The 26,396-nt window shown below is 36.3% G+C and overlaps 1 protein-coding gene across 3 annotated transcripts in view; it reads left to right on the forward strand.

Moving 5' to 3' along the window:
* Positions 1-26,396, forward strand: part of ENPP3 (ectonucleotide pyrophosphatase/phosphodiesterase 3) — a 110,997-nt gene that overhangs the window by 76,512 nt on the left and 8,089 nt on the right. For all 3 annotated transcript variants that reach the window (XM_072643344.1, XM_072643346.1, XM_072643345.1), the window contains 6 exons: positions 2,668-2,846; positions 4,024-4,072; positions 7,263-7,417; positions 21,150-21,285; positions 24,024-24,101; positions 25,199-25,331. In XM_072643344.1, the coding sequence (XP_072499445.1) occupies positions 2,668-2,846; positions 4,024-4,072; positions 7,263-7,417; positions 21,150-21,285; positions 24,024-24,101; positions 25,199-25,331 (730 nt within the window). The remainder of the gene's footprint in view (positions 1-2,667; positions 2,847-4,023; positions 4,073-7,262; positions 7,418-21,149; positions 21,286-24,023; positions 24,102-25,198; positions 25,332-26,396) is intronic.

Below are 26,396 nucleotides of genomic sequence, written 5' to 3' on the forward strand. Positions count from 1 at the left end.
AACTGAGTCTAATATGCATGTGTAGGTATTTTCCTTAATTATCTTTCTGATCCATTAGAATACAGATATATAGGTAATTGATTTTGCCATACCATGAGGTTAAGGATTGTTGTGTTTGTCCTTCTTTCTCCAAGAGGACCACGACATCAAGATGATGGCATGACTTGCATTTGACTGATTTGAGGGAGGGAGGGCTGTGCAAGGTCACCAGCCTCACTTTCTTTTCTAGTTAGGGATAGAAGCATTAGAAAGAACATTTAGTTCAGCAGGAATTAGTAATATGAACTATACACTTTTTTGATCAAGATATAGTCTTTTGATCAAGATATGTGGTTTTAAAAAACTCAACCTGAAACATACTCATTATAATGGTCATTTTAGGTGGCACCAGTGGGTAGAGTCAGGAGGAACTGGGTTCATATCTGGCCTCAGATACTTAATAACTATGTGACCCTAGGCAAGTCACTTAACCCAGATTGCTCTTTCCCCTACCCCAATAATGATACTATTATTCTGCCCCACTACAACTTCCTTTTTAGGTTTAGAGTTCCAGGGTTCATCACTTGGTGGCCATGTGAGAGAAGGGGGAGGAATGCCATTACCCTATGCCATCCTACAAGCATTGTACATTTTCCTCCATTTCCCTGGTGTGTTACAAAGGTATCCATATGCATGTATGCAAAGGAAAAATTGGTTGGCTATGGATATCACTTCATACTGTGACTTCCCCTTCCTGGCCTCCACCTGTGATTTTCTTGGTGTAAGCAGATCAAGGTGAGGAAACTCTCTTTACCAATGCAGATCAGCAACGTTTTTGAAACTTTTAGCTTTAAAGAGTTACATGGGGGCACTGAGAGACTTCAAGTGATTTGTCCAGGGTCATGTAAACAGTATTGTGTTAGAGGTGAGACTTGAATGGAGGTCTTCTTGTCTCTGAGGCCAGACATCTCTCTGCTATGCCAAGGTGCCTTTTGTGCTATGAGTCTTTCCCTAACTCAGCTCTGCAGTGCCTCCTGCCCACTCTCTACCCTATTGGGATCATACTCATTCATCCCTGGGTGTATGTTATAGTTATGATTGATTAATGTTATCCTGTCATGCTCAACAGACATTCATGATGTTATAATGACCTAGGTTTAAAGGGATTTGTATTCTTAAGTATCATTTTTCTTAAAGATATAAAAAAAATACTGTATTAAGAGTTTAAAAACAAATACATAACCTTTTGATTTATGAAATATGTAGCTTTATACTAGCAAGCTACAATAGATTAATGTGAATAAGCTCCCAAGAGACAGTTCCTAGGTAATCAATTTATTAATCAAACTAGCCAATAATCAATAAATTAATGGTCAGTGTGTTCTCTCGGTTAACCAAAGACCCCAACGGAGACTCTGAAACACCTTAAATCAGGTGTGTACCTTCTGACAGAGAACAAGTGAAACTCAGCTCTGATTGTGCACATTTAATGAGGGAGGTGGGCTACAAGTCTTCAGCTCCTCCTGCAGTCTCAAGGCGTCTAGGTAGGGGAAGTTATTTCCATTTGGACCTCTCTGACTAGTTTTCTCCTTTATGAGCTGGGTTGCCCTAAAACTGTAATGTCAGAGATCTAGCACTGAAGTTCCTTCCCCCAGGCAAAGGACTCTCCCAGACTGAATTCTGTTTATACTCTAGACCAAAATATGATTTCACACGGGTGGAGTCCCTAGTTAACGAGCATGTGCCCTGGGATCTGGGAGTAATCATATCACTCAGTCATGCACTTCGAAGACTGACTGAGCTTTTGGGAAGAGGACTTTTAACAGAAATAGGAGGAAAAGATTGGATCACAAATAAATAGTTATTAAAATGATTAATTTCTCACCATTAAGGATAATAGCACTTATACCCAATTCAGTTCTTTCTCATGTGAGTGTTATAAAAAGTTTTATTAATCTTACCTTCAGTAGGCCAAATCCAGGCCCTAAAAGTTGTCTTGTTTATGGGTTCAGTTTATTGAAGAAATAACTTCATGTTGTGTTTAGGACCAGATGTGTTAAATTCACATTTATTTATGTTTGTATATATGCATTTATAAGGTGTCAAGGGAGATTCTCAAGCTGGGCATTAAAAATTCTCAGTAATAGAATAAAATAACTTGTGCACTATAAAAATATTCTTAGGGACTATTTTGGGTTAAATATTTATGTGAAGAAATGTTACAAAATAGAAGATATTAAGTTATCTCAAGGAAACCCTGACTATTTTCAGAAGAGTGTATAGCAAATTACCTCAAGTTTCCTCAGCTGTTCAATTTCATTTGCAGCAACTATTAGAACAAGCAAATTTTAGTTATGAGATAAATCAAGTGATCTCATCCCTGCAGTACATGTACACATTAGCCAAGAAGGTTATAAAATTCTTTGACAGCAGAAAGTGATTGGGTTACCAGGATAAATTGGGTGCAGCTGGTGGTGGTGGGACCTATACAATGAACATTTATAGTAGAACGGGAAAGGAAATAGTTCAGTGTACCCTGATTTGTTTTTTCTAAATTTAGGAACTGTTGCCATCTCTTTTAAAAAGTCCTTTAATGTGTGTGTGTGTGTGTGTGTGTGTGTGTGCGTGTGTGTGTGTGTGTGTGTGTGTGCTTTTAACATCATAATCATATATATTTTTTAAAAACAGATCTCTTACACATAAAACCAGCACCAAACAATGGAACTCATGGAAGTTTAAACCATCTTTTGAAGCTGCCTTTCTATGTTCCATCCCACCCCACAGAAGTGACCGCTCTTTCTTCTTGCCCCTTTGTTAATTCAGAGCCCACGCAGAATTTAAGTTGTTCATGTGCTACACTAGATCAGGTAAGTGATACCAGTAATAACCACAGGTAATTCATATTTATGTAGCACTTTAAGGTTCACAAAACATTTTCCTCACACCAAGCCAATGAGGTAGGTGATGCAAGTAGTGTATGTCCAATTTAGGACATACTGAGGAAATCTGAGAAAACTCAGATTCAGAAAAGATGGGTAATTTGCGTAGGATTATAGAGCAAGTAAGTTCCTGAACCAGAACTCAAGTCCATATTTTCTGATGCGAACTCCAGTATTCTTTTCATCTTACTGTATGGACTCTTAATATGGGTAGAAGTCTTTAATGAAGGTCATCTAACCCATAATCCTATCTTATGTAGGCTACTCCACATTATGTTCAAAGAATAAATTTATAGACGATTTGAAGACCTCCTCTCAGTAAACTAGCCAAGAACAAAATACTCTTCATTCTAAACTAAAGTTCTCTTCACTGTCTTATGAATTATGTGACGGTGCAGAAGTTTGGTGTCATGGCTAAAGAGATGAACTTGGAGTTAAAAAGACTTGGGTTCAGATCCAGCCTCTGACAGCTATTGACTTGTGTTACCTGAGGCTGGTCAGTTAGGTCTGGCAGTGTAGAAAATTTTCTAAGACCATAAATTATGGAGAACGTGCCTTGATAGAGGAAGTCCCTATGTTGATGATACTACAGGTTCAGTAAAAAGAAAAAAAAATCGATATCTATAGATTTGATTTGACAAAGTTTAAGAATTAACTTCCATATTTTGTCCTATTAAAAGAGGTAAAAATTTTTATCATGAACTATTTTGGATTTGAATCTTCAAGGTCTGTCAAAAGAAATTTTATTCTACTTAATTGAATATTTACATTTTATTTTGTTCCTGTTATCTTAGGACCAAGGAACAAATCATGAAAACTTTGCGACATATCTTTTTTTTCACTGGTGTCTTATGTGGGGGATGGCTTTTCAGAGCACAAAGTTCTGGTTGTTATTTGGAAGACAGTCAACAGTCAGAGCTGCCAAATTTTTAAGTGGTAGTTGTGACAAAATTGTCAGGTATAAAAAGGAAAATTTCACTGGGAAGGGCAAAGGCAGTCAATGTGTTTTGTTTTTAAATAGACTAATTTATAGCGTGACTAGAAATAGACTCATCCTTTTAAGACAAAAATCTCTTATTTTATTGTCATTTATTTCACTTTACAGAATGCTGTGATAGAGATGAATCAAAATCTAAATCTCACAGCAGAAGAAGGTAGGCCAATAGAAAACAAAAAAGGGTAATTTAATAGCTACAACATATAATTGACTTTTGTGTTTATATTGGTTGGGTTTTATTTAAATAATAATAACCACCCATAATCAACAGTTGCTTGGTTATAACTGTCTTGCAATTTATCAGAATTAGCCAACAACCTCTGTGATCAAAATTGGTCACCCTCTTTCTCATCTCCCAATTTCATTTCTGAACTATGTGCTTACTAATCCTTTCAATAGTGTAAGAGACATTTGGTAATTAGTTCTGATGGAATTATCCATTGTTCCTAATTGGCAAGAGTCAGTGTGATGTCCAAGGATAGAGTCAGGAAAATAATGAAAAAGGCTGCTCCCTTATGGTAAGGGAATACAGTGTCTTTTCCCAGAAGCAGGTCCCTGATGTCTCCCACATGGGTTCCTTCTTGATATGCATGTGTTTTTGTTTATACAGGGGTGTATGTAAAAATATACACATGCATGTGTATGTATATATGTATTCTACAGTGTCCAAAGCTCTAGAGAGGGAAGGTAAGCAACAAGAGCCAGAGTTCAGGTAGCATTGTTTTGAGATGGCCAGGAAGTGATGTGGAAGCCTATTGTATTTTCTGTTTAGACCCAGTGAATTTTTTTGTTCCATCATCTTATTGAAAACTCCATTATCACTAGGCTCTGTATCTATATCATCTATATCTATGTTGCTGAGTTTTCTTGACAATGATCCTGGAGTGGTTTGCCCTTTCCTTCTCCAGCTCATTTTACAGATGAGGAAACTAAGGCAAACAAGGTTAAGTACCCTAAGTACCCTGTTGCCTAAGGTCACACAGCTAGTAAGTAAGTGTCTGAGGCCAGGTGAACTCAGAAAGATGAAACTATTTTGTAATTTGTTTTAGTGGAGGGAGTACCCATATCAGTGAAATCAGAACTCTTTTGATGTAAATTTCTGGAAATTAATTTTATCACATCAAACTCACATTGCCTCTTTGCAGCTCCCATTCATTTGCTCCTGGTTCTAACCTCAGAGGCCAAAAAGAACAAATCTAATCCTTCCTCCACCTGACAGCCCTTCAGATTTTTGAAGGAAGCTATGACATATATATGTTTTATATAATATAATATTATTTAAGAGTTTTGTCTTCTCCAGGCTAAACATGTAAGTTCCTTCCACTCATATGAAAAACAGGACCTTCACCAGCCACACTTTCCTGGTCAAACTCCAAATTATCACTACCCCTCTGAAATTGTGGGTCCTGGAACTAAGCACAACATTCCAGATAAAATATGATGATGGCAGAGTACTAGGATCTGGCTCCTCCCTATTAAAAATATAATTGTGGCACTATTTAGTTAATTGCTACTGATCATTGAAATCCCTTTGATTCTCCCTCTTTCCCATCTGTGAAGCTGATTACCATGTAACCTTCATTTCTTACCCTTTCCCATTGCAATGACTACATTCACTTCATCTTACTTTCTCTTGGGTTTTATAAATTCCTCCTCTTAAACACTTGCAGTTATATTCCCTAGGAAATAACCACATAATGCTTACTTAAAGGCCAATTATACTCTCCACAATGTTATACTAGGCTTCTATTATACCAAATATCTATAAGATTATAGAGTTCAGAACTGGAAGGGAAATTAGAGACCATAGGATCATAGATATAGAGCTATGTGGGACCTTAGAGAGCATTAGGTCGAGCCTCCTTATTTTACAGATGAAGAAACTGAGACCCAGATTAAGGAAGTGGCTTGCCAGGTAGTAAACATCAGAGATCAGATTTTAGCCGAGGGCCCTGGCTTCAAAGCCTTTCAGCCATGTTACTGGGCTTCCCGAACTTTTCATTCTTTCTTCTCACCTTAGTACATGAATTGCTCTCTCAGGTCCTGTCTCCTCCACATCTATCAGAAATCTCTTTCCTTTTCTACCTTTTTCTGTCATCTCCTTAATCACATGAACCTCTGCTGTCTAATCTGATGGAAATTCATTCTAACCTGCTGTGTACAATTCCTTCGACATAGCCACATATTTTATTTACATCATTCATGTACACTAGAAAGTAATAGCATATCATAAAATTTGAGAGCTGAAAAGGACCTGAGTTCATCTTGGCCAATATTCTTATGGTCTCCTGTGATAATAGATCAAATAATTGGATAACATTACAGTGTTGCAGAGTTTTAAAAAATAAATTTTTTCTAACTTAACATGAACACATTGTATCATGCTCTATCACACTGTTCTCAACTATCCTTTATCTACCAGCCATCCAAATGCTTTAAAGTCTGAAATACCAAATTACATTGGGATTGAGAGCCAGTATGGATGAGAGAGGTGAGGCTCAGAAAAGCTCAGAGATCTCCTCAAGATTATATAACAAGTTAAGGCAAGAATTAGAACATAGTTCCTCTAAATCCCTAGTACAGAATCCAATTGTACAAATACAGTAACATGATTCATAACATTGGGGTTTCATTGCAAATATTAAATAACTTTCTTTTGAGACAATTAGGGTTGAGTAACTTGCCCAGGGTCACATAGCTAGTGTCTGAGGCTGGATTTGAACTCAGCTCCTTGTGATTCCAGGGCTGGTGCTATATTTTAATGTGAATTAACCTTGTATAAATCAATTTCCCTGAGCCTTGGTTTCCTCTTTTGTAAAATGAGTGGGATTGGAGGAAATGATTTCTAAGCTCCATTCTAGCTTTTCCTTAATGGGATTTCGTTTCATTTATTTATGGTGATTTATGATGATTTCTTATTTATTTTGGTGAGTGTTTTATATTATATTAGTAAGTTCTTATTGTGAACACTGTTATTTGTAGCATCAATAAGAATGTACAAGAAGAAAACGAATCCAAGAAGTATGGTGCTTATAGACATACTGAGCACTGAGCTAAGCTGATGATTGGCTGAATGGTTAGAATGAGTTAATTAAGGAAGGCAATCTACAAAAAGCTGGGGGAAATCTCTCTAATTCTTTGATCCTATAGAGTGCTTTTAGATGTGATTTCACACTAATTTGAATCATTGTACAGTCTCTTTTGACAGCATTTGGTTAAAAATCCCATACAAACCAGGGTGCATTTTTTCTTTTCTAATCTGGAAGTTTTCTCTTCTTGAATGTACTTTTCTTCTAACAGTGATGTCTGAATACGTATAAAACCCTGAAATTGTTTTTGTGCTTTAGAAACAGAAATAATGAAAGAAAATTTACCCTATGGGAGGCCCAAGATTACACAAGGAAGCAAAAAATACTGTCTCCTTTACCAGAAAGACTACGTGAGTGGATTCAGTCAAGAAATCCGTATGCCACTGTGGAGCTCGTACACAGTTTCTAAGCCTGTAAGTTTTGATGGACGTTGATGGTTTTTCTGAAGAGGTTGAGTAGAGTAGATTTATGATAATATAGTTCATGCACATAAACACTTTTAGGTTTGCAAAGCACTTTACCTGCTATCTCATTTGGTCCTCTCATCTCTTTGAGGTAGGTATGGGTATTGCTGTCAATGCTACTATTAGGCATAGGTACAAATAATGAGTATTAGTATTATTGTTTTTGTAAACGAAGAAACAGGCTCAGTGATGTGCCTATGGTTATAGAGCTGACATATAGCAATCAATCAACCAATGAGTATTTATTAGATATCTATTATACACAGGGTATTTAATACTGGGAATATAAATACAAACAATGATATAATCCTCACGCACAAGGAGTTTACATTCTAATGGGGGACACAATAAGTACATATATAAACTGATACAGAATAATTAGAAAGATAATAAATTGAAATAAATACAAAGTAGTTAAATACAAGGGAGGGAGGGAGGGCTTTTTGGAGGTACCAAAAAAGGTTTGTTTAGAAGATACCAACCAAGCCATATCTTGAAGGAAAAGAAGTATTCTGTGAGGCAAAGGTAAGGAAAGTCTTCCAGGCATCAGGGAAGGTCATTGCAAAGGCATGGAGATAGGAGATGATGATGATGATGATGATGATGAAGACGATGATGATGATGATCATATCGGAGTGTGATGTTTGCAAAATGCTTTATAAATATCATCTCATTTTATTCTCACAACAAACCTGGGAAGTAGGTACTATTATCATCCCCATTTTATGGATGAGGAAACTGAGGTAGACAGAAGTTTAAGTGATTTGCCCAAGGTCGCATACCTAGCAAGTGTCTCAGGCTGGATTTGAATTTAGGTCTTCTTGACTTCAATTCTAATCCACCATGCCACATAGCTACTTATGTTGTAGTGCTGTGTGGGAGGAACGGAGAGACCAGTTTGGATAGATCAGATGTAAGATTTAAACCCAGCTCTTCCTAATTCTGAGTCCATTGTTCTTTCTAGTCTTACACCTTACTGGCCTCAAGCCAATGCAACTGATAGATTCCATTTGGCACTTCAGACTTTAAAGCATTTGGATGGCTTAAAGGCAAGGAGATGGAGTGTGATGAAATACATTTATACTGAAGGAGAATGTGCTTGTGTTTTAAAGAACTTTAAGACTATAATTTTGTAATCAGTTCATCTCACCTGATCCTTAAAACAGCCCAGGAAGAAAGGCAGAGCATCCATTTGGAATGCCTAAAAACAATGGAATTAAATGAGTTGTAAAAGAACACTGGCTGATGTTTCTGTGATTCTATACCAAACGGCTCGTCATTTCTACCATTTACGGAATCAGAGGATATAAACTAGTTGTAAAGTCAGTGCAGCTAGGTGGTGCAGTGGAGAGAACGCCAGGTCTGGTGTTCTCAGAAAAATCTGAGTTCAAATCTCGCCTCAGACCTTACTTAGTTGTGTGACCCTGGACAAGTTACTAAACCCTGTTTGCTTCAGTTTCCTCATTGTAAAATAAACAGGCTTTCATTCATTCATAAAATATAAATGCAAACCATTTCAGTATCTGCCAAGAAAACTGAGTCAGAAAGGACTGGAAAAAAATAAAACAAAATCCAGCTTATAAGAACTACAAGAAAAGTCAGCAACGATTGTTAAGCCCCTTAAATGGATTACCGGATATATTTGTATCTTATCTGTGTAGGGCACTTTATTACTTGGGCTTTTAGGAAGATGGGATGGTTTCTGTGGCCTTCCCAGGACTCTTCATTGGTAACTCTAGGTCACTTTAATTCCTAAAATTTTATGATTCTTCACCAAAATCCAGTTTTCTTGATATTTATTCATACATTCAAGGGTCTAGAATTGTTTTTGCCCCAGAGAATAGGAGATTGATCATACCTTGTAAAACAATATGTCAGGATGGAAGATTTGTTTGGGGATTGGGTAAAGTTTAGTATATTTCTCAGCACATTTACTAACTTAGCCATTATATTAGCCAGTGTTTTGCTTTTTTTTTTAAACATGATGTTGACGAAGGGAAGAAGTTTAGAGACCATCTAATTTAATAACCTTCATTTTGTAGTTGTGAAAATGGAGCTCAGGCAGGTAAGTGACTTACATATCGTACCATAGCTAGTCATTTATAGAGTTGGGACAGAACTGGGTCTACTGACTCCCAGAATATCTGAATTTACACTGAATTTGCAATATCAGATATATATATGATTTTGAAGAAATATTAAAATTTAATTCTTATAAAACATGACCAAAGGGGAAAGACCTTTGAATTAAGTTGCATTAGTGCAAGTAATGAAGTACTTAAGTCCTTACCTATGTGAAATAGTGAGATGTGAAGAAGGTCTGTGTATAAGAGGGTTAGTGGCTGGTGAGAAAATATATGTATTTCTCCAAATTAATAACAAATAAACCACAAACACTATTTTAAGAAACATACAAGGAAAAAGTTGTACGTTAGACTGAAAAGATAAATATCTAAGGAACTCTTTTCACAAAAACTTCCCCTCTCCAACTTCTACCTTCCCAAAGGCCTTAATTTTCAGAATACAGAGACTTTCAGATGATGAACCTGTGGCTAATTCTCTTCTTGCTAAGAGTACATTGCAAAATTTCTGCCTTTTTTTTATGGAGAGGAAGGAATTGGTTGACTCTGGATATCTATTCTCCTTGTTCCATTCCAGGATTTTAGAGGGAAGTAAATTTCCTACCACTAATTAAAGCCCTGAACTGGAAGCCAAATTCCGTTACTGACAACTGTTTGGGCATGGTCATCAGCAGCATGGAACTAACATAGTTTGCTACCCTATGGGGACAAATATTTTACTCACTGTAAGCTGAATGACATGATTTTTAAATACTGGTTTGCAAACCTATTAACAACCTCCAGTGAACCTTGCTGTTATTTTCATAATATAAACACTAAAAATCAAGTATAAATGTGTGTCCTTTTGTTTAGAATGCCACATTTTGATTGCAGTTCCTTAAAAGAGTTATTAGTGCTCCCTCTTCTCCCTTTTCCTTTCCCACCTCCAACATGCCTAAAAAGGTTGCACTTATCAGAAACGTCTGAGTCATATTTTTGAAGGGCCTATGAAATCAGGTACATAGGATATATGGATTAATCAGAATGTAAAATGCTTTGTGTGTGCAACATGTCTTTCTTCTTATTTCGGTCTTTACACTATTGGTCTACCAAGCATTGGCCACCCACAGGTGGGAATTCAAGACTCAGAGACATTATGTGATCTTTCCAGGTTAATGAAACAATTCATTGGCAGAAACAACTATTTAGTATTACTAGCTTCCATTTTTAACCAGAGTTCCCATCCTTTTACTCATGCCAAAGAGGCCCTTTTCTCCATGTGTCCATGTGACAGGATGGAATTCTAGCAATTTTGTGCTTTCCAATTCAGAAATTACTCTGTTAGTATGTTGTGGTTCAAGAAAATTACATACAAGGATGTTTTGAACTTAGCACAAAAAATGTTGTAAATCAGCTTTGTGCTTGAAAATCAGACCTTCAATAGGAGCAATTCTGAACATGTGCTCAATTGACTTGTACCTATGAGCTTCTTTCTTTTTTGTGGCTTCTGAGTCTTCTGATTTTGTTGTCTGAAAACAACTAGAGGGAGGTGGTTGCAATTTAACCTTATGATCTGCAGCAGCTGCCTCTGGGTCTCTATTGGGATTTATTTAGAATAAATGTCTTAGCTTTGTTTCTTAGTAAGAAAAGGAGAAATGCGCATGCAGCTAGCTATTAAGGGAAGGAACGGGCAAATAATATTTAAAATCATTGCTTTAAATAGCTAGGAGACTTACTTGGAAGGACTTTAAAAAAACAAAACTAAAATTTCCTCAAGGTAGTCCTTTTTTTCAAATAAAATTTTACCTTTTCTATACTTTGTAATTTAAAAAGTCTTCTGAAAGGGCTTTTTTGACAATCTGAAATAAAATAGATGTATTAATCCTCACTTTTTTTTGCAATAAATTATGGATATTACGAACCATTTTTCTGCATAATTTTGTAACATGAAAAACCAAGTAGATAATTTTTCTCCAAGAGAAATTCTAGAATTGAAAGGAATCTCAGCTATCTAGTACATAGCCTTATGAACAAGTGAGACTGAGTTATAATCCCAGGGAAAAAAAAGAGTGTTTTGACCTTTCTATTTCAGGCTCTGATAAATTTCATAGCTGCCCTGAAAGTTGCTGTGGAACTAAAGGACCTCTTGTTCTGTGCTCTTTCACAGTACTTTCCTACTATTCCTCCCTGACTCCAATCAAACTATAAGGGAAAAATGTTTAGTATCCTTGTGCTAATCACTCTGGCAGTTCTTAGCACCTTAAGTAGTAAGGCTAATAGAACTAGGGTGCTCAAATAGTGCCAGAGTTTCTGTATCATACTGAGAATTTCATAATCCTTCTTCCCTTTATCCCCATCTCTCCTCCCCCATCCCTTCCTAATGCTATAAGGGAACCACAAGAGATACAGAAAGATTTAAATGTCACAACAGCACTCTTTCTTGGAATCAAAATGGAGAAGTGATGTGTTTGGGGTCCACACCCTCCCAGGAGACCCTCTACTATATGTACTTCAAAGGAAAGAAGGAAACAAGCATTTATTGAACACCTACTACACGTCAGACACTGTCCTAATTACTTTACAAATATTATGTCATTTAATCCTCACAACTACAATCCTGTGTGTGTGTGTGTGTGTGTGTGTGTTGTGCTATTGTTATCTCCCTTTGACAGTTGAGGAAATTGAGAAAGACAGGTTAAGTGACTTATCCAGGGTCACACAGATTGTAAATGTCTGAGACAGGATTTGAAGTCAGGACTTCTTAATTCAAGGCCAATTGCTCAATCTACTGTGCCACTTTTGCTGCTCTGTGACTGGGTAAGGAGGCCACAAATATTTTTTAGTCTTCACCCAGTCTACATGTGGCTCTAATTCAGCAGACAAGAAATCTACATTTATGAAGCTGATGGAAAATCCAGGATTTTTTAGACAGTACTTTAAACTAGACAGCGGTCTAGCTGAATGGTGTCTCTCATACCTGTCTTTCAAAACTGATTCAGGATGTTTATGTCAGTTTGAGGGAAGAGTAGTAAAGCAAATATTTTGCCCAACTACCTGCCTCAATGTCTCAACATTACCTAACTCAAGTCTCAACCTAATTTCAACATCCAGCTGCTGTAGTTATATTTTGTAATTGAAGTAATCTTTTAAAACATTTCTTATAGAAGTGAACAAGCTACATTACAAATAATAATATGAGGAGGCAAAATGATAAAGTGATTCTGCAGTCACAAGAATCTGCTTTCAGGTCTCTGCCTCTGATGTTTTACTGTGTTGATTCTGGGCAAGTTATTTGAGTTTCCTGGGCTTTATCTGTAAAATTAAGAGTTTGGACCAGATTGTCTCTGAAGTCCCTTCTAGCCTTGAGTCTTATGTGTTTATAAACACACACACCCTCCAAAATTGTTCAGCTTATATAACTATATAATGCTTTATCATTTAGAGTTTTGAGTTTCATTAACTTGAAACTGTAGTAGGACTTTTGGGACACCCTGTATACCATCTAATATCCTTACAATGACCTTGTGAGACAGGCTGCTCAAGTGTTATTTTTCTTTTAGGAATGAAGAAATGGAGTCCCAGAAAAGTTGTGATTAACTGTGATTCTGTACTTTGTCCAGGGTCACGTGACTTATAAATTGTCATGCTAATAATGGAATGGAACACTATAGATAATAACAACCATTGCTAGCATTTTTATAGTTCTTTCAGGTTTACAAAGTGCTTTTCAAGCACTTTTACTTTATCTTCACCACACTACCAGGAGGTAGGTGAAGTTAAATGACTTGCCTAGGGGCATACAGCTCCTACTTGAGATAGGAGTTAAATTGAGATCTTCCCAGACTGCAGATCCAGGGCTTCATCCCTAGGTCCCCTAGTCTCACCAGGATAGAGTACAGACCTGCCACTATTACCTTTTTCATTTGTACATTAGACTTCCCAAAATGTAATCTATAAGAGCATTAACATTTTTGGCTGCTGCGTCAGACTTTTGACTCATGTTGAGCTTGTACTATAGTAAAATTCTCAGATTTTTTTAAACTAGCTTTCCCCCACATTGCCTATATGGGATTGATGTTTGGGTCTGAAGACTAACTACTTACAGTCATCCCTGTTCAATGCTGCATTATTTGATTTGGTCCACTATGCTAACCTGGCAAGTCTGTTTTGGAGCCTGATTGTCTTCTGACTTCTTGGCCATTTTTCTAGGTTTTGTGTCACCTGTAAATTTGACTTACATGCCATCTGTGGCTTCATCCAAACCACTGATAAAAATCTGTAACAGCAGCACAGCTCTTTGAGGTCACTCCCTTGGAGAACCACTGCAGATAGGCACCTGCTCCATTCATGGTTATTCTTTCTGTCTTACACCATCACTTCCATTCCACTTCCTGAATGTATTATCAGATAACCCAAATCTTTCCACCTTATCCCCAAGTCAAAGAGACTTTGCCCTGTTAAAATCTAAATAGAACATGCTTCTAATTGTAATGTATATGTAAAGTGTTAATTAAACAAGTGGCATGAGCCACAATGCCCAAGTGCAGCCTAAACCAGACTAAAATATTTAACAAAATAAATAAAAATACATTAGAACCTTTTAAAAAAATCTGAGTAGACAATGGACTCTCTTAATCTGCAGTGAAGTTAACCAGTCAAAAACAGAAATACTTGTAGTCTAGAATTACTTGTGCCTGCTGAGGTCATGTTCCTGTAGATCACTGTTCCCTTTTCTAAGTACTCACAATTTCCTTAATTATTTATTCTAGAATTTTGCAAATTCTAGAGTAAACAAGGACAAGATTACTGGTTTATACTCTAACTTCTTACCTTTTTTTTAAATTCAAGACATTTACCCTCTTCTTTCATCCACCAATGGGGCAGCACTACTCTTATTCTCCAGGATCACCACCAACAGTACAGCAATAACATCTCCTTGTTCTTTGAGTTCTCTAGGACAGTGGTGTCTAACTCAGGTAGAAATGGGGTAGGGGAGACTGAGGTTTCATAACAATCTGTGAAGTGCATGTTGGCTTTAAAATATACATTATTAACATAATGTTAATATATACCATTACATATTATGTCAGTTTAATAACATTAAGATTACCAATTTTTTATTTGTTTTGTTACATATTTCTCAATTACATTTTAATCTGGTTCAAGCCCCACTTGGAAGTGTTGTGGGTGGCATGCAGCCTGAAGGCTACAGGTCTGACCCCACTGCTCTGGGATATACTTTACCTGGGCCTACTGCCTTGAACTCATCGAGGACAGCTAGGTGTTGCCTGATTATTTGATTTATCTTGGATTTCCATGCCCTGCTAATCATTTATGTTTTGCCCCTTTTAGTTCAAAGGTCATTCTCTTAGGGAAAATAAAATAGAAGCAGGTTTGGAGTTGAGTCATTCAGTTACCTAGCATTTATGAAGCACCAACTATGTACTGGACATTGGTGATTCAAAGAAAGGCAAAAACAGTCTCTGTTTTCACAGAGCTCGTGGTCTGTCAAGGGGAAACAAGAAGCGACTTGATACAAACGAGATATATACAACATAAATTGGGAGAGTACTCTCAGAGGAAGGAACTAAGATTAAGGGGAGCTAAAAGGCTTCTTGCAGAAAATGAGACTTTATCTGACACTTAAAGGAGTCCAGGAATCTCCTATCAGAGGTGGAGATGAGCAATTAGAGCATTTCAAGGATGCTGTTCAGTCATGTCTGACTCTACCCATGAATTTTTGTCCATGGATTTTTCTTGGCAAAGATACTGGAATGGTTTGCCATTTTCTTCTCCAACTCATTTTAAAGATGAGAAAACTGAGGCAAACAAAGTTAGTGACTTGCCCAGGGTCACACAGCCAGTAAGTGTCTGAAGTCAAATTTGAACTCAGATCTCCTTACCCCAAGTCCAGTACTCTATCCATCTCACCACCTTGCTGTCCTCTATTTGAAGACAGAGGACAGCAAATAAAAACTCTCAGAATGTAGAGATGGAGTATCATGTGTGCAGAACAGAGAGTAAGCCAGTATTAATGGGTCTTGTAATATGTGGAAGGTTGTAAGGTGTAAGGAGACTAGAAAGGTAGGATGGTGCAATGCTATGAAGAGCTGAGTGGATGAAGGATTGGAGTAAGGCAGGCAGACCAACTAACAGGTGTGAGGTGATGAGAGTCTGAATTAGGGCAGTTATAGAGTCAAAAGGCAATGGGTGGGGGCTTATTTATTAGAAAAATTTATGAAGATAGAAATGATAGTACTTTGGCAATAGATTGGATATGGGAGGTGAGAGAGAATGAGAAGTCGAGGATGATACCTATGTTGTGAACCTGCATGATTGAGAGGATGGTGGTTCACTTGACAGTAATAGAGAAGTTAGGAGAAGGAAGAGTTTTGGGGGAAAGGTAATGATTTTTGTTCATGGTGTGTTGGGTTTCAGAAGTCTAATAGGTAGAGATGTCTAATAGGAATCTCTATTAATTTAAAACGTCTAATAGGCAATTGAGGGTGAGAATTGAGTAGTTCTCATCATCATTGTTATCATCTAATCTAGAAGAGCAACAATCCTACCTTCTTTGATTCTTTCCTTGTTCTTTGTCCCCTTCATAGCTTTTCTTATTATTATATTTAACCTTTAAAAAAATTTACAACATAGGTTTTTTCTTTTTTAAAATTTTTAAAAAATTTATTTGTTTTCAGTTTTCTACAATCACTTTCATAAAGTCTTAGACTTTTCTCGCCCTCTTTCTCCCCTTCCTCCCCGAGACAGTATGTAATCTTATATGGCTTCTACATATACATTCTTATTAAATACATCTTCACATTAATCATATTGCATAGAAGAATTAAAATGAATGGGAGAAACCATGAGAAAAACCCAAACAAAACAAAAGATAACACAAGAGAAGATATTCTGCTTTCCAGTTCCATAGTTCTTTCTCTGGATGTAGATAGCATTTTGCTTCAAGAGTCCTTTGGGAATGTTTTAGGTCCTTGCATTGCTGTTAAGGGCTAAGTCTACCAGAAAAATGGCCTATATACTGTGGTTGTTGCTGTGTACATAGTTCTCCTGGTTCTGCTTCTTTCACTCAGCATCAGTTCATATAAGTCCTTCCAGGCATCTCTGAAGTCTTCCTGTTCATCATTTCTTATAGCCCAATAGTATTCCTTTACATTTATATACCACAACTTGTTCAGTCATTCCCCAGTTAATGGACATCCCCACGATTTCCAGTTTTTGGCCACCACAAAGAGAGTTGCCATAAATATTTTTGTACACGTGGGACCCTTTCCCATTTTTATGATTTCTTTGGGATACAGTCCTAGAAGCAGTATTGCTGGGTCATTTTTTGTAACCCTTTGGGCATAGTTCCAAATTGCTCTCCAAAATGGTTGGATCAACTCACAGCTCCACTAACAATGAATTAGTGTTCCAACTCTCCCACATCTTCTTCAACATTTATCATCTTCCTGTTTTATCATGTTAGCCAGTCTGATAATGTGGTACCTTAGAGCTGTTTTGATTTACATCTCTCTAATCAATAGTGATTTAGAGCATTTTTTTCTTATGACAATAGCTTTAATTTCTTTCTCTGAAAACTGCCTGTTCTTTTGACCATTTATCAATTGGGGAATGACTTGTATTCTTGTACATTTGACTCAGTTCTGTATATATTTTAGAAATGAGGCCTTTATCAAAGATGCTAGTTGCAAAAATTCTTTCCCAGTTTTCTGCTTCCCTCCTAATCTTGGTTGCGTTGGATTTGTTTGTGCAAAAACTTTTCAATTTAATGTAATCAAAATTATCCATTTTGCACTTCGTAACGTTCTCTATCTCTTGTTTAGCCATATATTTCTCCATTCTCCATAAATCTGACAAATACACTATTCCTTGCTTCCCTAATTTGTTTATAGTATCAGTTTGTATACCTAGATCATGTATCCATTTGAACCTTATTCTTGTGTCAGGCATTGGTCTATTCCCAGTTTCTGCCACACTGTTATCTAGTTTTCCCAGCAGTTTTTTTCAAACAATGAGTTCTTATCCCAGAAACTGGGATCCTCGGATTTATCAAACAGTAGATTGCTATATTCATTGACTACTGTGTCTTGAGTACCTAACCTATTCCATTGGTCTACCCTTCTATTTCTTAGCCAGTACCAAGTGGTTTTGATGATCGCTGCTTTATAACTACAATTTGAGATCTAGTAGGACTGGGCTACCTTCCCTGCATTTCTTTTCATTAATTCCCTTGATATTCTGGACCTTTTGTTCTTCTAGATGAATTGTGACCTTTTTTTAGCTCTAGAAAATAATTTTCTGGTAGTTTGATTAGTATGGAACTGAATAAGTAAATTTATTTAGGTAGAGTTACCATTTTTATTATATTAACTCAGTCTACCCACAAGCAACCGATGTTTTTCCACTTACTTAGATATGACTTTTATTTGTGAAAAAAGTGTTTTGTAATTGTATTGAAATAGTCCCTGGGTTTGTTTGGGCAGGTAGACTTTCAGATATTTTATAGTCTACTGTAGCTTTAAATGGGATTTCTCTTTTTATTTCTTGCTTTTGGGCTGCATAGAAATGCATATGATTTATGTGGGTTTATTTTGTAACTTGCAACTTTGCCAAAGTTGTTTATTATTTCAAGCAGTTTTTTACTTGATTCTCTGGGATTCTCTAAGTATATCATCATATCATCTGCAAAGAGTGATAACTTAGTTTCTTCTTTGCCTATTCTAATTCCTTCAATTTCTTTTTCTTCTCTTATTGCTAAAGCTAACATTTCTAGTACTATATTAAACAACAGTGGTGATAATGAACATCCTTGTTTCACTCCTGATCTTATTGCAAATGCATCTGGCTTATCCCCATTGCATATGATGCTTGCTGATGATTTTAGGTAGATACTGCTTATTATATTATGGAAAGTTCTATTTGTTCCTATGTTCTTCACTGTTTTCAATAGGAAAGGGTGTTGTATTTTGTCGAAAACTTTTTCTGCATCTATTGAAACACTCATATGGTTTCTGTTAATTTTGTTGTTAATATGATCAATAATGCTGATAGTTTTCCTAATATTGAACCAGTCCTGCATTCCTGGTATAAAACCTACCTATCATAATGTATTATTCTTGTGATAAATTGCTATATTCTTTTTGCTAATATCTTATTTAAAATTTCTGCATCTAAATTCATTAGAGAAATTTGTCTATAATTTTCTTTCTCTGTTTTGGCTCTTCCTGGTTTAGGTATCAGAACCCAACATAGGTTTTAAAAAAGTTTTTGTTGTTGTTATTAGCATTTGTTGTCAGACTCAACTCACTCAACAAAACATTTAACTTTCCTAGACCACACTCCTCTTTTCCTAGACAACACTCCTCACCTTGATCTCGCTTCTATCCCCTGTATTCTTCTTTCATAAATAGGAGTTTGTTCTTGAGTACTTTGTGTTTCTGCATTGTCTTCTTTAGGTGGATCCCCCTTTTCCTAATTAGAATTTCTTTTGTCTTCAGAGTTTTGCTTTTTGGAGCTTTTTCACCTGTGTCTTGAAGTTAGAAACATTACCTTTCAGTGTTTATTACTTACAAAAAAAGTTACCATATGTTTCCTTTAGAAAGAGAAAGCATGGCATAGTGGGTACAGAACTGCAGTGCACAAAGTTGTTGTTTTTGCTGTTGTTTGGTCCTTTTCAGTCATGTCTGACTCTATTTGGAGTTTTCTTGGCAAAGATAGTAGAGGAGTTTGCCATTATCTTCTCTATTGCATGAAGTAGGTGCTTGATAAATGGTAAATGACATGAAACAAAATTATTTTTCTAGAGGGTTTTAAAGAGGCCAACCCAACATTTACTAAATGATCTATCCCATGAAACCAGCCTGAAAAGAGTGTCTGAGCTTCAGGTCCCCACTCTACCACATAAATACTAAAGAAGTTTTGATTTTCTCTTTACTCAGGCTAGCCCCATTCTTCTCAGTATGGGAACTTGCAGGAAATACTACAGGTCTAGACAATTTAACAAGGTTTTTGCTTTAGCTTAAAACAATACAATTTTTTTTTCAAAAATTTTAAACTTAGACATCTTATGAAGTTGGCCAGACTTACAGTTTTGTGAAATTAAGTCTGATTTGCCTTAACTTTTTTGTACCTAACTGATGAAACTATCCTGTCAGTAGAGGGGATGTTGTCAAAATCTCCATGCATATATTCATATATTAATAGAAATAAAACAGTAGAATATTTGCTAGCACTCACCCCCAGGTTCAGTGTTTGGTTTAATACCCCATTGGAGTGTTGTGAGGATCAAATTCAATATACACAGGTTTAACACAGTGCCTGGCATATTGTAGGTACTTAATAAATGCTTATTGATTGATTGATTGACTGACTTTGTGGACTTCAAAGTAAATGTAGAGGTTGGACCTGTGATTTCATTGGCAATTCCCAGGTCAGTTCAATATAATAGTGTAATATATTAATATTAATAATTAATTTCAATACAATGGACTAATATATAATTATAATATTACTATATATTTTAATGCTTGTTGATCAATAACATTTAAAAACATAGACTTTAGAACTGAAAGGTACTATATTTATAGTCAAGCCCAACTCTTTACAAAGGAGGAAAGTAAAGCTTAATCCTGCCTTGCTCTGTCCCTTTGTTTTGAATATTTCTAATCCCATTAAGAACTCAATACGAAGTGATAACCTAAGGGTCAACAAGGTCTTCATTCAGGTTCTCCCTCTGATAATTATTTGCTGAGTTATCTTGGTGATGTCATTTAATCTTTTAAGTGTTTCAGATAACTTCCTGACACTAAGCTACTAATGAGTTATGGATCCGTATCAGTAGAGAGTGTTTCCATAGCAGGAGTTTCCCCTAAATCTCTGAAATCTTAGCTCCAGACTAGTCCCTCCTCCCTTTCCTAAAAACTAAACAAATCAAAACAATTTAAAAAATAGCTCATTGCATTTAAGTCAGAAACTCTTATTGGATTTCTGCTATGGGTTGAAAACTGTTTTGGAAATTTGAGTAGGTTCACAAATGAAATTGTAGGAATGGTTTCTACTCACAAGGAATTTACAATTTAATGATAAAGAAAACCCATATGTACAAATTGCAAAAGCTTATAATTAGATATGCAATTAATGACGGCTACTCTCTGTAGATAACAATCAGTGTATATTTCAAGAACAATATAATGTTCACATCTGGATTTAAAATATATTTACTTTTAATTTATTGTTAAAAAATGAAAACACTTACTGATACTTGCCTTTCCCCATGTAAATATAAATCCATTCTTCTAAGTCACTGACTTTTAGAGATTCTGAATTCTGGTACCCAAATTTCCTTTGGTTTGTTCACCCTTTTTTTTTCCTGTGTGGCAGGCTTACTATCACGGGTGTTCCCAACCAGGAGTGAACCACGGGGAGGAAAACACTGCAGAAAACATCTGTTTCCATTACTCCTGTAGAGTTGATTCATTATGAAAATAGGAAAAGGTTAAATGAAAAACATTTTAGGGAAGTCACAAACCATACAAGGTACTGGCTTAGCCACAACTGTGGGTGTAATTTTTTTTTCCTTCTCTTCTTTTTCCTTTCAACAGGGAGACACATCGCCTCTTCCTCCCACTGTTCCAGACTGTCTGCGGGCTGATGTTAGGATTTCTCCTTCTCAGAGCCAAAATTGTTCCATCTATTCAGCCGAAAAGAATATCACCCACGGCTTCCTCTATCCTCCTAGTTAGTATGACTCTTTTTAGCACAGCAGCTTTGAAAGCCTTCATCAGCTGGATGTGGGCATGTGCTTAAACATACACCCCAAACCAAAACAACCTTCTTGGGGTAAGCAGCCTGCACAGGAGGAGGCATTCAGTGGCTGTGTGCTCACCAGAGGCAACATAACAACTGTAATAAAGACTAATAAATTTTGCAGTGTGAGCCACAGGTCATCTGTAATCTTACCCAGATGTTTAGAGAGTTCATCAGGTTTAAGTTTAAATTTAAAACAATTCTTTGGTGAGAGATGGACATCCAAAAAAGTATATGTTTCTTGCTACTACCCAAATGTTGCCTGTATTAAAAACAGAGCTGTCTCTCTAAAGAATTCAGGTCAGAGTCTGGAGGATTTTCTTCATATGGCAATATATTGAGCAGATGGATATTGGTGGAGTTAAGCAATTCAACAACTCTTAAAATATATATTTTTTTACTTTCTCTAGAAATCTGGAAAAGCCATTATATTTTTTTTGAACCTTGAATTTATTCCCTGTTGAATATGGAACATCATTCTTACTGAAGTTCCCTTGAAATTTCCAGTAATTTCAAGGGGTCGCTAGTTTCTCTTCTGATATTTTGCTATTTCCAGTATTTTTAGCCTGACCAGAAATGGAATTCACAGAGGTTCAGAGACATGTTAAAAAGGGGAAAGTGATCACAATCTAACCAATTAGCAGCAGGCTGCTTCAAAAATATGTAAATAGTATCAAAGCTGGATTAACTCTAAGCTAGTAAGATTAATTTCAATTAATTTCTGAAAAATTATAGAATATGTTATTAAATAAATGGCTTTGTGTGCATTTAGGCAGACAGTTAGGTGGTGTAATAGCTAATCCTGGTCTTGGAAAGAAGGTAGATCTGAGTTCAAATCAGGCATCATACGCCTATTAGCTATGTGACTCTAGATAAGTAACTTCACCTTCAGTGTCTCATTTTTTTCATGTGTAAAAGAAGTATTAATAGCACATAGCTCACAGTGCTGTTGTGAGGATAATATGAGATAATTTTTGTAAAGTTCTTTGTGAAACTGAAAACACTATGTGAATACTACCTATTATGATAAGCAGTTCATAGATTTGGAATTGGAAATGAACTTAGAAGACACTGAGTCCACCCCACTCATTTTGCAGATGAGGAAATTGAGGTGTATAAAAGGTAAGTGAGGTGTATAGAAGGTAAGTGAGGTGTAGGTAAGAGTCACATAGCTAAGTAAGCGTCTGAGAAATGTGTTAAAGCTAGGTCTTTCTGACTCCAAATCAAATGTCACATTTACTATGCCATGCTCTCCTTGACCCTGCCCATTTTAACTCATAAAAAAATATTTTAATGGAGGCACAGATGACCTTTATGTCAGATTTTCAGATGTCACACAGATAAAATGAATACTTTAGAGATTTAAGTGGAGTCCAGTTCCAAAAAACATCTCAACAGGCTAGAGCAAGACCTTGGATTGAATAAAATTTAATAGAGATGAATATAAAGTTCTGTTCTTATACCAAAAATATTATCTGTAAGAGTGCAAAATGGAGAAGATATTACTAGAAAAGATGTGTGGAAAAGATCTGAAGATTTTAGTATATTACCAGTTTGATAATAATCATCAGTGTAATATGGTCATCAAAAAAGTAAATGTGATACTACATTCTTTGCACCATATGGCTCAGAATAAGGAGTAGGTAGTGGTGCTATTGTACTCTGCCCTGATCATATTACATCTAGCAGTCTGGTAAATCCAATTATTAAATTCAATGTGAACCTTTATACCTCAGAAATCAACAAAAGCCATGAATCAAGACCTCATTGTTATTTTGTTGACTGTCTAGACTTAAGAAAGTGGCAGAGAAAATGTTAATATTGTATGTTAAACTTAGAAGTATGTCAAGCAGCTGATTGTTAAATACTTACCCGCATAGCCTGCATAAAATCCATCCCTAACTTTCAGAGATAAATTCCATTGTGTTAAAAAAGCCTCAGGTTATTGCCTCATTGTGTGGAGATACTGACCATAAGATAATGTAATGTTAATACCTGGGAGACCATTAAATGATGAGTTCAAGATAAGGGCCAGGTCAAGAAAAAACTCACCTGCGGTGTGGCCACATCTTGTGGAAGGAGGAAGCACACTATTTGGTAGCCTCCTATTTAGCTTTTTAAAAAACATTTTAATTATATCTTTTTAAAATATCACCTTTGTTTGGGATTATATCTCTCTACCCTACAATATCCAATAAATCATCTTTTGAAATAAATAATAATGAAAAAAAAGCAGTTTAGGAAAACTAACCAATACATTAATGAAATCTGACACTGTACCATGTTCCACACCCATAGTCTTCCATCTTTGTAAATAAGGGAGGGTAGCTTTCTCTTTAAACTAACTATTCTAGTTAGCCAGATACTGAAGGATTGTGTTAGCATATTTAAGAGGGGAAGGTTGGGGTGAGTGAGGAGCTGGAGTAATGATACGGGATGCTCAAGTGTGGTCAAGCCCCAAAGGCTCCACTATGGTTTGGCCCTTTCCCCTTTAGACTGTGAGCTTCCTGAGAACAAGTGACTATATCTGCTCTTCTTTCCATTCCTAGCTCCTTGAACAGTGTCTGGTATCTCGTAGGTGTTTAATAAATGCTTGCTGACTTGACTTGATTTTTTCCCCTCAATAACTGGAGTAGGTTTTTATTGTTTTTGGTTTTTGTTTTTGGCAGTGTTCAACAAGACAGCCAACGGACAATATGATGCTTTACTTACAAGTAATTTGATTCCCACTTATGAAGCATTTAAACGTAAGTTCAGGGGTTGAGATTATGATATTAGGGCTAATTAGAGAACTCCTTGGGATTTCAGGGAAAGTCTCACAATCGCACAGCTAGTATTAATGGAAAAAAGAAAAAGAAAGAAAGGCCTGAAATAGTAGAACTTTTCATTTCATTGTTCAAAATTCAAATTAAATAGGGGTAGCTAGGTGGTACAGTGGACAGAGGGTCAGGCCTGGAGTCAGGAAGAGTCAAGGTCAAATTCTGCCTCAAGTACTTTGTGATGGGGCAAGTCACTTAACTTTGCCTGTTTCCTCAACTGTAGAAGGGAATCTACCTTACAAGGTTGTTGTGAGGATCAAATGAAATGTTTGTGAAGTGCTTACAACAGTGCTGGGCATATATAATAGGTGCTATATAAATGTAAATTATCATCGTTAATCATTGTTAAACATATTTTGGGGTCCAAATCTGTCACTTTATCAGTTTAGGGAATTCCCAGTGTAGAAACTCTTTCCAGTGAAATAGATGAGTGGCGATTAGTAACTTTTTCTGTAATTTTAGACCAGGGGTTTTGAACCTGGGGTCCATAGACCCCTTGAGGGGTTTTTGTATAGATTTCAGGGTCTATGAACTTGTGTTGGAAAAAAAAATAATATCTTTATAATTAGTTTTCTTTATAATCCTATGTATTTTGATTTACGCATCTAAAACATTCTTCTGAGAAGGGGTCATAAGCTTCACCATACTTCCAAAGGAGTCCACAACTCAAAAAAAGGGTTGAGATTCCTGCATTAGATCATGGAGCTACCTAGATTACAGAGAGGCTGTGACCTGCCCTCTGGTCACACAACTGTTCTGTGCAGAGGCAAGACTTTAACCTGTGCCTTTGAAATTTCAAGACACCTGGTCTTCTGTCTTCTGTGTTACTCTACTTCTGCATGCCATAAAGAAATACAAAATGTAGAAGGTAGAAATATATATCTTCTGGCAAATAGTGAAATAGATATTGCTCTCTAAAGCAGAATTCCCTTTATTATATTTAAAATCATTTTCCATCATAGAAAAGATATGCTTTCATTTACAACAGAATATGAAACATTTTTGTCTAATCTTTTTATTTTCAGAAATGTGGGACTACTTCCATCGTGTTCTGCTTGTGAAATATGCTACTGAAAGAAATGGAGTCAATGTGATTAGTGGACCGGTGTTTGACCACAACTATGATGGTCATTCCGATGAGCCCCAAGACATTACACAGTGAGTAAGAGTTTTTTAGCCAGGGAATTGTGGTAGTGGTATAGAAACTGAATAAAGTAAACATTGTCAATAAAAACCTTTCATGGGATATACAATGTGCTGAGGTGGAAAGAGGATAGGAATTCAGAATCAGAATTTAAATCCTGGCTCTCCACTTACTAGCTGGGTGACTTGGGCAACTCACTTGACTTCTGAGGCCTTCAGAGTCTTCATCTGTAAAATGAGGGAACTGGCCTGGTTAGAAACAGTTGAGCAAAATTAACCAACACATTGAAAAAGTCTGGCATTAAATACAGTATTCTACACTCTTGTCCCTGTAAAATCATAAATTGCAAATTAGGTGCCAACATGTATGGGTAGAGGAAATTTCCTCATCAAGATTTTCTCATCTAATGAAATAATTGGTCCAGTCCCAAAAAAACCATATAGGTACAATCCAAATAATCATCAGTGTGGGGACCTTATATAGATATTGCAATTTTTATCTGTGTCCTGGGTCACACAACTCTAAATTATTAGAGGTAACATTTGAATCCAAGCTTTCCTTGCTCTAATACCAGAACTTTGTCAAGAATGCCATACTACCTCTTATCAGTTAGACCAGGAGTGGGGAACCTGCAAGCCTGGAGGCCACATGTGGTTCTCTAGGTCCTCAAGTGTGATCCTTCACAGTTGTGAAGTTTGGATTCAGTTATAGGACTATAGTTGAGGACCCAGAGGGCCACATGTAGTCTCAAGGCCACAGGCTGCCCACTCCTGAGTTAGCCTAACAACACTATTGTGGAGTAATTAATATAAGTGGTAAATCTATTTTAAGGATTTTGTGGCACAAAACAGAAAAGAGGCTTTCTAAAGTGCATGCATTTCAGGTGTAGTGCTTTCCAGTCTGATATTTTCTGCAGCAGACCACATGGTCCCTTATCGATACATTTATTATATCAAATGCAAAATTTTATATTTAGAGATTCTACTGAAATCTTTGAGTATGACTAAGTTCAAATGTAGAAACTAAATGTCCAGAGCAATTTTTTCTTTTGTTTAGTCATTTCATTCGTGTCCAACTTC

Source organism: Notamacropus eugenii, chromosome 2, assembly GCF_028372415.1.
Source record: "Notamacropus eugenii isolate mMacEug1 chromosome 2, mMacEug1.pri_v2, whole genome shotgun sequence".
In the NCBI taxonomy this organism is placed as follows: domain Eukaryota; kingdom Metazoa; phylum Chordata; class Mammalia; order Diprotodontia; family Macropodidae; genus Notamacropus; species Notamacropus eugenii.